This window comes from Psittacula echo, assembly GCF_963264785.1.
Source record: "Psittacula echo genome assembly, chromosome: 5".
Taxonomy (NCBI): Eukaryota; Metazoa; Chordata; class Aves; order Psittaciformes; family Psittacidae; genus Psittacula; species Psittacula echo.
The window spans coordinates 70,971,505-70,984,119 of NC_137739.1; the positions used below are offsets into that span (position 1 = coordinate 70,971,505).

Here is a 12,615-nt window from a genome sequence, read left to right on the forward strand (position 1 = left end):
GTGTATGTTCACTCATAAAAGTCAGCTTGAGTTTGTCCCACTATATTTATTGCTGAGTGAATGATGTTGGTAGTGGTTAGACTATGTATTTTGAACACAGTACTTAACTACTGCCCTGCCTGTATAATTATTAAGTAGAGAGAATGGTTTGAGAAAACAGCTTTGAAAAAAACACCTATTATAAATGAGTGATTATTGACTTCACAAAGCATTCATAATATTGACAGCCAGTCAGGAAAATTAAATGAATGTAATCAGAATAGTGATTACTTTTCTCAAGAAGTATGTGTAAGAAAGAGAGGGCAAACATTTGTACTTCTTGGCATCTTAAGACCAATATTCTACTGTAAAAAGTGGCTTATAGAAATGTGGCTTGTTGTGTACTCAGGTATATGTATGACAGGACCTTGAGTTAGTGAAAGCTTTGAGCTGGGTGTCGCTAGACCTCCTCTTGAAGACAACTTCTCAAAGCAGAAAAAAGGGCTTCCAAATTCAAATTTGGAAGTTTTATTTAAATAAAAACTAGAAAGTTAGCTTCTTACCAAATAGAATCTTCACAGTGACCTGTGGAGGACAGATTTATGCACAACTGCCTGCTTTGTTCAGGTAGATTCTTGCTCCAGTAGTTGGTTGTGTTTAAATTGGTGGCTTGGCAAGTGGCAGCAAAGTGGGAGCAGTTGTGGTTTTTTTAGGGCTTTTTTGTCACAAGGAAATTTTGGTGAACTAGAAAGATGATAGTCCTAGGTTTATTTAATAACTGGAAGATACGGAAACTGAAGAAAAGTTGGGGAATTATTTTGCCATTAAGTTGATGGGGAAAGAATATAGGAAAGAATCCCAGTGGGCAGAGGCAATTGAATATAGAGTTCTCAGATGCTGAGAAATTGTAAGGAAGTTCTTAAAATTAATGTGAGTTAAAAAGTTAGTATTAATCTCACTGTCCCACATTCTGGACATACTTTGGGTTTAGTATGTGTGTCTTATTTTTCATGCTTAATGTGGTGCTTGCTTTTACTGTCAAACAAGGTGATGCTAGTTCCTTATGCAAATGTGACCTTCAAGCTGATTAATAACAGTAACTTATATACTATAAGCAATAGTTAATTCTGAGCTCAGTTTGGTTTTAATTATTAATAAATGTTTGATAGTATGTATGTGGGTGCAGGGTAGCATTTGTGAGCAAATCCTAGTTTTGCTTAATATTTTATATGTAATCTGCATTATTTGTCCTCTTTTCTTCTAATTCAAAGCCCTATTATCTCTTGCATGTGCAATCCTGGGACTTTTCCTTATAGTTGCCGTGCTGGTTTTAAGCAGCTCAGTCCCTTCCCCCATCTTCACTTCCTAGCATTATACCTTTCATTGGAGAGCTACAGGCTGAAGCGGATCAGGGAACTCTGATCCAGGTGTTTAGTTTCTCTCCATCTTGGCTTTTAACTGCCACTGAAGGGAGAACCGTAGCTTAGTTCTCTATATGCAGTTTTGCTGGTCTAATGCATAGTTTTAGTTTTTTATGATCCAAAATCATTTACTTGTAAATAACATGAATTAAAATATGAATGTAGTCTAAACATGAATATTTTTTATGCATGTAGGAGATTTGCACAAGTAGTATGGTGTCAGATTTTTATTCTTTATTGCTAAAAGATGCAGAAGGCAGAGACTGCAGAGATGGTTGAGAAGGGATGGGCTGCTTGGATTAGGATTATTTTCGGAAAAGCTGTTAAGAGAGGAACTGAATAGCTTTGGACATTTTAGAGTTAGTATTTCAGCCCTTGTAGTAACAATTGTTCGTCCATGTTTAAAAAAAAAATTGCGCTACTTTCAGACAATTTTCCTGATAACTTTATGAAAGAGTTGCTTTTGTTAAAGGCTCTGATGCTCTCTTGATTATCATTGTTCCGATGTATTAGTACTTGCTTTCACTAAGCCAGTTTCCTTTTAATCTTTGAATACACAGTGTATTTCAAAAGCTCTGTATAGGTTTCAGTGGCTAAAAAGAAAACCGACAAGCCTGAAAATTAACTTGTAGCAAAGACCTTCTGAAAATGAGTTCTCACAGTCATCCAGATGGAAGTTTATCTTTCTTTAAATCTTTATTTTAATAAATATATACTCTTCTGTGCATTTGACATAAATCACACACACCACTTAATTGTGTCATTTCAGTTTAATTTTTTAGATTGTTAAAGTGCTACTGGTATTTACACAGATTTATCAGAGCAGTTGCTGAGTTTTCAGTTCTTTCAACTAAAAGTAGATACAATGTAATATTGCAGGTTGTCAAATTTTGGGCCCTAGATGTTTGGCTGCACCTTAGTGCAAGACTGAAGTGTTGCAGAATTCATTGAAAGCTCTGAGTATGCTTCTGCTGAGAAGAAAATTATTTGCTGTTTTTCATCAGCAAACTGTGAACATCTGTAAGGAACTGCATGTTTCATTTCAAGTCATTGCATTAAGGAGCTCAGCTCTGCTGTGGAGCTCAAAGGTCTGTACCACAAGCACCAGTGTGCTTCCTGCTCCAAATAGCAAGAGGATGGCTGGGGAAGCCCACTCTTAGTGATCTTTTGATAAGGTCTGTACAGCTGTGAAACACACACACAAAAAAACCCAAACCCTCTTCCCCGCCCCCCCCAACCCCCCAAACAAATAAACAAGAAAACACAAAACCACCCCAAACCCAAGCCAACTAATAGCATGGTCTCTGTGAGAAGGTTGGGAACATGGAATGCTGCTTTTAGTGATTTCTGATGCCCTTTTCTTGTGCTGTGCACATTAGCACCCCTTAAAATTTACACTCATATACTTTTGCTGTTTCCAAGTAGAAAAACGAAGGCATGTGATGGCACCTTGAATCCCCAAGAGCAATGAGAAATATTGCATGACATTTCTTGCAGTTTTGTTTTTAACTGTAAATGGCAGCTTGCTTAATAAAGAAAAGCAGAGCTGACCAGAACAATTGATTTGCGGGTTTTTATTTTGTGGGACTTTGGTGGTTTTTTTTCTTTTTGTTGGTTGTTCGTGGGGTTTTATGATTGGGTTTATTTTTTTTGTTTACCACTGTAGTTCACATGGCTCAATGTAGTTGAGGCAGCAATGAATTTCATATACTGCTCTGGAGTGGTTTTTCTTGAGAAGAACTTAATTATATTTTTCATTCTGTTCCCACACCTCCAGACACTTAACTTGAGGAAAAATGAAAACAAACTTTTATTAGTTATTCTAATGCTTTAGTCACTTTTAAATTTTTAGTTAATACCAACCCTACCTTAAAATGAGTGTTGTCTTGAGTCATATGAGTTTGGTTGTAACTTGTGTTGAACTGACTTGATAGAGTCCCATTTGATTTCAACCTGTTTGACCTCATGGCCAAAATGATATTCTCGTTGGTCAGAATGAATGTGTGAAAGCCATGTAGAACAATGCAACTAAAACGATGTTCATGTAACATCATAGATTTTATTGATACCAGTTACGTATTGTTAAGTTCTGTGGTGGATTATAGATCATATAGGAAAGAGTGGAAGCTAGAATTAAAAATAATACTCTTGAAAAGTAACTAATTGCAGTTTTCTCTCTCTTTTATCCCCTCTTGTTCTTCTTTTTACAGCTTGTATTTACAGTCTGGCTTTGGAAAGAAATTGTTAATTGATTAACTGTTGCCTGCATGCTAATAACAGTGAATTCTGAAGTCCACTCTACTTTCTTGTGTTATTTGGAGGCAGGTGGTCAAGCAAGCAGTCACAACTAGTTTGCTTCCCCAGGCCCTTTATCTCCTGTGAGGCTGTAACCTTAGAAGAGGCTGCTCACAGAAGTGGTTGTTTTTTGTAATGGGTGAAGGCTAATGAGCTTCTCTGACTCTGGGTAATTTTAGGTTTCCCCACTGCATGCTGCGAGGCATTTGAACCTGTGCAAGAGAACTGGCCAGTGGAATAGCTTTAGGGTGACCTAGTTTTGGGACCTTCATTTTTCCAGAGGTGTTTGAGGAAGATTCTTTTCTTGCATAGCTGCTGTTGTTGGGATTCTGTAGGACCATTTGCATCTTCTGTGCCACAGATGTTGCACCGTTCCTTTGGGAACATGGGGTGAACAATTCTGATGATATGAAGTGTGGTGTCATAACTATAATGCTTCCCTCCTCCCCCTTAATTTCCTTGGACACAGCTGTTGCAGAGCTTACCCAAGCCTAATGAATAAGGGATTGGTGTGTACTGCCTGATACCATCAATTAAACTTTACCCGTATCGTGGGGTTTTTTTTTTGTGGGATGCAGTTTGCACAACCTATTGAATCCTGTCACTACTGCAGTACTATAAGCAGAAAAGGGTTGAATAAACTGTTGTACTACATCATGTCAGGTCAGAAAGTGTATAGCATCTTTATTTATACCGCAGTCCATATTTATTCTTTTCAGGTTTAAGCAATGCAGAGAGTTGATGTGAAGTGCCTTGGGGTCCTTGCATCTCTTTCAGTACTTTTTAGGAACTATATGCTGTGACCTTGTAATATTTCATAGGTCTTTTGAACTTCAAAGTAGTAACTGTTGTGTATGTTTTAATTAAAACAGATTCATGGTACTTTGTCCTTAAAACTAGAATACAATTACTAACAGTTTCCAGTGTTTGACAAGTATTCCTGAACTCGATATACTCTCGAAGTTCTGTCTTAGGCTGGCTTTTTATAAGTGTGTACAAGTTTTAGAAAATGAACATCAATTCTTTGCTATTAAAATTTCTAGTTGAAATCAGCAAAAGTTTTCATTTACATGTTGAGGCTTGGAAGATAATTTGCTGGATTCTGGTGCTGATAGAGCATTTATACCTTTAGAAAGCTGACCAAAGGAGGTGGAGTGCCCTGTAGTTTGAGGGCATACTTTCAGAGTAGAAATTTGTATTTAATTTCTGCAACTTTCTGCTGCTGTTTGCCTTTTGTGTACATGAATGTTGGATAAACTAAGCTTTCTGTGTGCTCTTTTGATGCACTTGGTAAACTAACAAACCATGAGGAAGTACATTCCTTTTCCTATTTTATTAAGTCTTTAATTTGCTGAGAATTAAGAAAACAGAGTGAAAGTAGTACATACTGTTAATTTCCTGGTCAAAGCACGTATCATTTTCTGTCAAAATGTTTCTATTCATATATGTAATGTCTTCATAGTAGAGCAAATAGTCCTCACGGTGTTCAGTAAAATTGATTTTGCTATGGAAAGTGTCAATATTGGGGTAATGATTGAATCTGAAAGCTTGTTTGCAGAATTATAGTCTTGCTGTATGTTCATATACATGTTTATGTATATTCATATAGGGTGTTTAGAAATATAAATTAATCAAGCTTGATCTGTTTGACAGTTTTTTCATCCTTCAGAGTGTAAGTTATTGATGATGAATGTCGGCCTTCAGTGAAAACAGTGGTATATGGCAGAATTACGTCTTGAATGCTGTTGTGTGTGCATTTGCTGCTTCAGCCTGCATTTTATTGGTGAACTTTATTTTCTTAATAGCAGGTGATGATTAAATTACTTCTACAGCATGTTGTTTGAGATCTGAAACACACAATAATAATACAGTTTCTATAAGGGGTTTGTTTGTTAATCTAAGCTCTGTTTTACAAAAATTATATGAATGCTGCTTTCCTTTGAAATTGATCTTCAGAAAGAAATCCTGTTTTGTATAATAAGATGCCAGACTCACAAAGATTTCCTTTCTTGTTTCATAGACGTTCCATCTTCAGAGCAGCCTGAACTGTTCCTAAAGAAACTTCAACAGTGCTGTGTCATTTTTGACTTCATGGACACGCTTTCAGACCTTAAAATGAAAGAATACAAGCGCTCCACTCTAAATGAACTGGTGGACTACATTACAATAAGCAGAGGCTGTTTGACAGAGCAGACTTACCCTGAAGTAGTTAGAATGGTGAGTTCCTTCTTTCTCATGGTCTCTTTAAATCCACTTGCAATTCCAGTTACACATTGTGGGCGAAATTGAGTGCTGGAGTAGGTGGATTAAATGAGGCCTTTGGTTTGCTTTTTCCAGTAGACATCACTTGGGGATAATTCTCCAAAGAGAAAAATATTAATTTTTATATATTCTTAATTAAAGTCAAGTAGATGATGGTTATTACAGTGTCACAAATGCATGAAAGGAAACCTGGATTGTTTCTTGATGGAGAAAGACAGCAGCTGTAAAATCCGAGTTCCTCACCGTCTATCCACCCTCTTCCCCACCCCAGTATAAATAAGGTAATGTCTTTCTTTGAAATTTATCCAAGGTCTTAAGAGTGTACTTTAGGTGGAGATAGACTAAAGTATACACAGGTAATGATTTTTAAAGAATAAATGCTAAAAATGTTGTATAGGGTCAGTGTGGAAATTTCCTAGTTGAATTATGTGGATTCATCGTAGCTGCCGTTAGAGTGAGCAAGGTTATGTGGTAATAAAGCCATACCTTGTATATATAGATTGTAAAATAATAGTGTTTTCAATGTAAAAATGGAAGCAGTAACAGATGCTAGCTATATGGTGAAGAACGTTCATTGTGATTGGCAAAATCAGTCACTGCTTTCATAATGTTTATTCTATACTACCATACGGAACCCTTATAACCTGTTATCTAAATGAGAAGGCAGTTAGTTACATATAAATCTGGTAATGTTGGTTTCCTAATGGTAGTATGTGATCATGGAATCCACTAGCTGTGTGCTGTAAGCATGAAAACATGAATAGATTTTACTCCTTATTTCTTTTCTGACATACACGGACACATGCTGTGTTGTTTGTCTGAAATATTTAAAAATAGCTGTAAATAGTGACAGAACCATCAAGCAGCTAATAATGAAGAAAAATAAAACAGAGTTAAGGGTGTATAGAAAAATCTTGATATGGCTGCTTTGTGTGTGTGCATTGTCAGAAAGCCTGTAATTATCTGATCAGATTCTTTCTCTTCTCCTTCACCCTCCCTTTCTCCCTTCTGTACTGGACCAATCTTCTCAATGAACTGCTTTCAGTCTGTTATGCTGTTTTATTCATCATGTGGTCTAATGCATCATTACAATACCAGTCTGAATACAGAATTACTACTACTTTGCTCAGTTCTTCCACTGGTGCTGCACTGTAGTATCTAAAGGGTTTGCAAATGTTAGCTTAATCTTACTTGTATCCCATATGGTGAGCAAAGTATATAATACCCTTTGTATAGACAGAACACTGGTGCACAGGTAACTTCAATAAAATCAAGTATTTTTTTCTGTGTGTAGCAGATGCCTCCAGACTCACCTCCTGGGATAATTTGGTTTTTATTTTAGCATTTCTGTTATTGAGGTTATATTCTCGCGTTGACTTTGGTTATAGTTGTTTACTGCAGCAATATTTGTAGAATAAAGATGCTGCAAGTTAGTGTTGTCTGTTGGGTCCCAAGAAGGAAAAATTTGATCTGTAACTGCTCATAAATTTCAGTTTGAATCATAAATCATAACCTATGAAGCAATCTGAACTTGAACTTTAGAAGAGACACAACACCTCTGCTGTGTCCAACTGTCTTTGCAGTCATTTATGTTCATTCATAAAACAGCTTTTATCTTAAGGAAGGTGATGCATTGCCTGAATAGTTTGAAAAGCATAGTTCTAAATAATTTTCTTCAAATAGTCAGTAACTACAAAATGGAGGAGTCATTGGAAGTAAAGATACGATTTGAATTTTTCCAGTGGATTTTACACATACTTGCTAATGGAGCTTCAAGAGTTCAGTTTCAGCTTAGCTCATTTTTTATGGAATACTGTTCTGTCTTTTCTCCAGTATTCCCCTAATCCTTTCATTGCATCATGTCCTTCATATTTCTTGCTTCTGCCTTGCATTTGTGCTCCAGCGCTGAGCTCAAGCTATGTTTCCTTTTTAGTGCCTGAGTAGGTACAGGGATACCTGAGTAGGGGAAGACTGAGAATATTCTCAAGTCTATCTGGCTACTCCGTGAAACTTGACTGCCCAAACCTGGGTTGTTTTGTTTTGTTTCGTTTTAACAAATAAAAAGATACCTAAATAGTTTTGGAAGTGGACATGCTTTTTCCCCCTAAAGAATTTCCTGAGAAAGTTCTAATATTTAAATTTTGCAAGAAACTCCAGCCTGCAACAGACACCTGTGTGTTGATGAAGCTTTTGGAAAGTTGGAGTCCTGTAATTGTGCCTGTTGCAGCCAGCAGTGTTCTTGCTGCATGTGCTCTTGGAAAAATCCTTTGGTGGTTGTATTCCATGTGGGCAGGATGCTGTGCTCTGGAACTGAATTTGTGAGAGTGAATCCATGGCAAACACATGAATGATTTCTATCTGTCATCCCAATGAATGCAAATGAAGTGTTTCTACTGAACCACATCATCACGGCTTTTGTGGGTTGCAGGTATTTTGTATTTTACAGGTAAAAAATGTTTTTTTAACTCCTGGTCTTTGCTTATAAAAGCAAGACTTCCTCATCACATTGACTTCAGTTATAGAGGCCCTAGAGGGAAAGGTAGGACTTCTAATACTGTACGAAAGCAGCTTTCAGTGCATATTGCCTGGTGAAGGGACAACATTAGTGACTTTGTTCTGAAGCATGATGTTTCGTGTAACTGGCTTTTTTCAGGAAGTGCATGTTCTTGTTTCAAGAGGAACTGTGCTTGTAATCGCATACTAAGAGAGACTCAACTGCACATGGTTGACTTCATGAGTGCAACTGCTGCCTTTATCTGTTTTTGTGGATTTTCATCTAGGTCTCCAACTGTGTTCACAAAGGAGCTGTCACATTGGCAATCTCAGATCTGTCATGATAGTAAAGAAAACAGCAGTATTTATGTCCTGAGCAAATGAGTGTCCCCGTGGACTGCCTGCCACAATTGTCACAGGAGTGTTGTGATTGAAAAAACAGTATCTTAAATTGATCAAAATGGAGCACAAGTGTTCTTTGTCCCCTTGGAAGGTCTCCTCCCTATTAAGTTTAGTGTTTTTTAATCTAGGAATTAATATTTCCTGCTTGGCCCTTTGGGCTTCACCTTTTGGAGGTGAAGTACTGTAAACAGGGGAAAAAGAAAGAAGGTATTTTGTGAGGTTTTTTGTCATTTAAGAGCATAAGAAAAGGTGCACCAGTATGAAGCCGATATTTTAAAAGTTAATAGTATTTATAAAGAAGTATTAATGGCTAAAACGTGATTTCCTATCTTAATTATCTAAAATGTCAAAAAATATAGTATCTGTGGAAGAGCCTTTTTTGCTTTAAACTTGTATAACATATTTGTGTATTAGTGCTCTCTGTTCATGACCCAAAAGGAGTTTGGCTTTATTCTTTAATAAATATTAAAAATAATATTTATTTATTTATATAGAACTTCTCTCTAGAATAGAGAGAGATTGACTGTAAAGTACTTCAGAAACTCTGAGATTTTTAATTACTTCTAAAATGTAGTGGTGTATGTTACAAGGGTTTGAAAAAGTCATTTGTGGTAACCAGCATAACAGCTCCTCAATATTTTTACTGCCAATTATCCTAAATTCGTGGCATTAAAACCTTAATCCCTAATTGTAATATCACATATTTGCATCTTGTTCTCTTGAGCATATAATATGATGCCGTATATAGCTAAATGTGAAATCATTTGGCTATTTGTCAACCTGTGCTTCTTTAAACATTGTCTTTAGCTTGAGATATACACAAGTGTTTGGCATGATATTTTTTTTTTTTTTAAAGAGAATGAAATTGAATTTACTAATGGCCACCAAAGCAAGCTTGCAGTGTCCTTGTCACTGTCATTAATATCATTTGATAGGAAGAGCAGTTGGGATTTGTGTTAATGGCTGTAAGCTGGACAGATTTATTCAGGAGGGTATTGCTCAGCACGCTTCCCCTGCAGTTTGATGTGTTGTTCAGAAGGGCATATGACATTCTTTAGAATTAGGCTAGTCATAGGAAAAAAGGCCCTTGCCAATTAAACTACACTCTGCTAAGAAGGAAATGCCAGTAATGTGGCTTTATGAGCCAATAATTGGATGCTTAATCTAAAATGTGATCCTGTCTGAGCAAAATGTGGAGGCTTAAACTAATGATGCTGATATTGCTGGTAGATTAAGCAATAGTAGTTGAATGAATTAAATGTTTGTTAATATCTGTGGTATCCTAAAGGGTGTATGTAGTAGAGCTTTTTGTTTCCTGGGTATTAAGACATAGATTGAGGAAGCTGATCTCTTTCAATTTAAAAATCGGGTGGAAAAAATTGACAAGCTGTTAAACTGAGAAGTCTGGATGAAGCTCTTTGTTGATGAGCAGCATTTCAGCTCTCCTATTGCTGCTTCAAAAATTGTAAAGCTGACCCCTGATGTTTACCATGCTGTTTATGCAGCAGCCATGGATGGTTGCCAGCCCATAAGAGATGGCTAATGAAACATTTTTGCGATACACGTTTTAGAATGGAATATTGTTACTTTGTTCTCCTCTCTTTTAAGTGCCGAAATGCCTTTGACTTCCTGTTGTTGTTTTTATTTTTTTTGTAATGACAAATCAATTTAAATAAGACTAATCTCTATAGCCAAAGTGAAACATCATATTAGATGTCTTGTGCCTTAGAAGCTGTGTTGAGGTACACAGTGAAAGGAACTTGGTTAAATGAATACCCAAATAAATACCAAATTAGCATTTTAATCTATTTATTTATTTATTTTTCTTCTTGCTATTGACATAAATCTAGCAGGGTTGAATCCCTTCTACTGCAGGTTTGTCTCAACAGAAGTGAGAGCAGAATCTGATCAGGAGTTTTTGTGACAGACCTGTTAAACATGAAGACTATCTTGTTAACATGTAAAAAAGACATGGCTTAAGGAACCTATTTTTTGGAAGCGTTCTAGCTGTTCGACTTCATAGGAATTTCAAATTTTTAAGTTTTTTACAGCTTTAGCTATAGCTTCTGACTAGGTATGACACCCTGCTTGCTAACTGGTCATCCTGTATAGGGTTTTCAATGTTAAAATGTTTTTGGATTAAGATTTTTGTACAAATGTACCTATACTCAGTCTTACCATTTTGATCTAGCAAAACCTATGTGCGTATGTTCCTATTGGTTCTTGTATTAGATTTAAAAATACAATGCTGAATGTAATTTCAAGTTTAAGGGAAGTAAATGAGATCATACAGTCTTACAAGGATTTACAAATAATGTTTCTTTTCTAATATGAATTTTATGTAACATTAGGAATTCTGTAAAATGTTAGGAATTCATTTTAAACTCTAATCAGTAGAAGCTGAATGGATTGTTCTGAAACCATCTGAAATGCTGAAAGGAAGATGCAATGTCCTTTGACCCCCAAAATGGACGTGGATTAAAAATTATCTAGATGCAGCATGATGGAGCAAGCATGCTATGGAAATTAGGAAAAAAAAAAGATAAACGTCACATCATATTTTAATTTCTGTTCTTGTTTCTTTAATGTGAGGGCTATCAGTTCTGTAGAAGCAGGAAAAGAATCTATCTTTAGCTTTTTTTTATGCATTATTTGCAAATCCCTCTGTTAGATGCATTTTATTATTCACATTCTTTATACACCTAGTTTGTACAAAACCCACAATGCTTATTAAAAGAAGAGGCTCTGATGTTCTGTACTCCTCTCAAAAAATCAGTTGGAGGCAGCTCCTCTTGCAGTAGTTGTCCCTAATAATTTTTCCCGACAGTATGTAATTACATTTACCCGTATCCATTATTCCTCCTGCTGGTTACATAGGCCTTTCATTTGTCAGACCCTATCTGCATAATAGTACAGTTACTAGGTCTAAAACAAAGAAATAAACTGGAAAAACAGTTTCTTGTTTCTTTTTCCAAGAAGTACTTGTGCTGACTGCAGCTGGCTTTTTGGGCTTTTTTTTTTAAGAAGTGCACATCTCCACCCCCATTTTGGCTGTGTTATCTTCTAAAATACCTTTCAAGCATTGTGTCTGTAGATAAGCACAGTATGAATCTTCTGGGGGATTGTTTTCTTGGGGTTTGTTTTGTTTTGTTCTTCAGTTTGGAGTCTGAGGCAGTGTGAGTTTTGTAACACTGTCTAGAGTTCAAGTTCAGTTGTTGGCAGGCTTTCACTTCATCCGATGCCTGCTCTAGAGGTGAGGGGCTCCTTCTGCTAGTACCGTGCTTTAATTTGTCCAAGATGCTTGAGTTTCTGCTGTGAATTTTTAGACTGCATTGTATAGAATTAGTTGGGGACACATTAAATAAATTAGTGTTCCCTGGATCATCTCAAACTATAGTTACATGGAGGTAGTGAGGGACAGGATTGTTACTAGTAGAGTATCCTGTTATGGTGCAGGTTTAGGCGACACAGTGGGATTTCAGAGCTCCAGTTCCAGCAGTTTCCAGGGATGCTGCCTGGGAATGGGTCTGTGCTGGTGCTACTAACTCAGATCCTGAGTGTGCTCTTGAAGTGGATCTCCCATTTGTTCTCACTCCACTTGGATGTTTGTGACAGAGAAACCTTAGGGTTTGAAAATTCAGTTAATTTTGGACAAAATGTCTATTCCAGGAGTGTACCTAATGCTTTCCAACTTGCTAATGGGGTTCAGTGCAAGGGATCACTAGAAAAACTCCTCTCTCCAAACACTCATATTGTAGACATT

General features: G+C 36.6%; 1 protein-coding gene across 4 annotated transcripts in view; it reads left to right on the forward strand.

Moving 5' to 3' along the window:
• The window catches only part of PPP2R5E (protein phosphatase 2 regulatory subunit B'epsilon), a 76,775-nt gene that overhangs the window by 37,730 nt on the left and 26,430 nt on the right, over window positions 1–12,615 (forward strand). For all 4 annotated transcript variants that reach the window (XM_080619981.1, XM_080619984.1, XM_080619983.1 and 1 more), the window contains exon 3: window positions 5,716–5,912. In XM_080619981.1, the coding sequence (XP_080476107.1) occupies window positions 5,716–5,912 (197 nt within the window). The remainder of the gene's footprint in view (window positions 1–5,715; window positions 5,913–12,615) is intronic.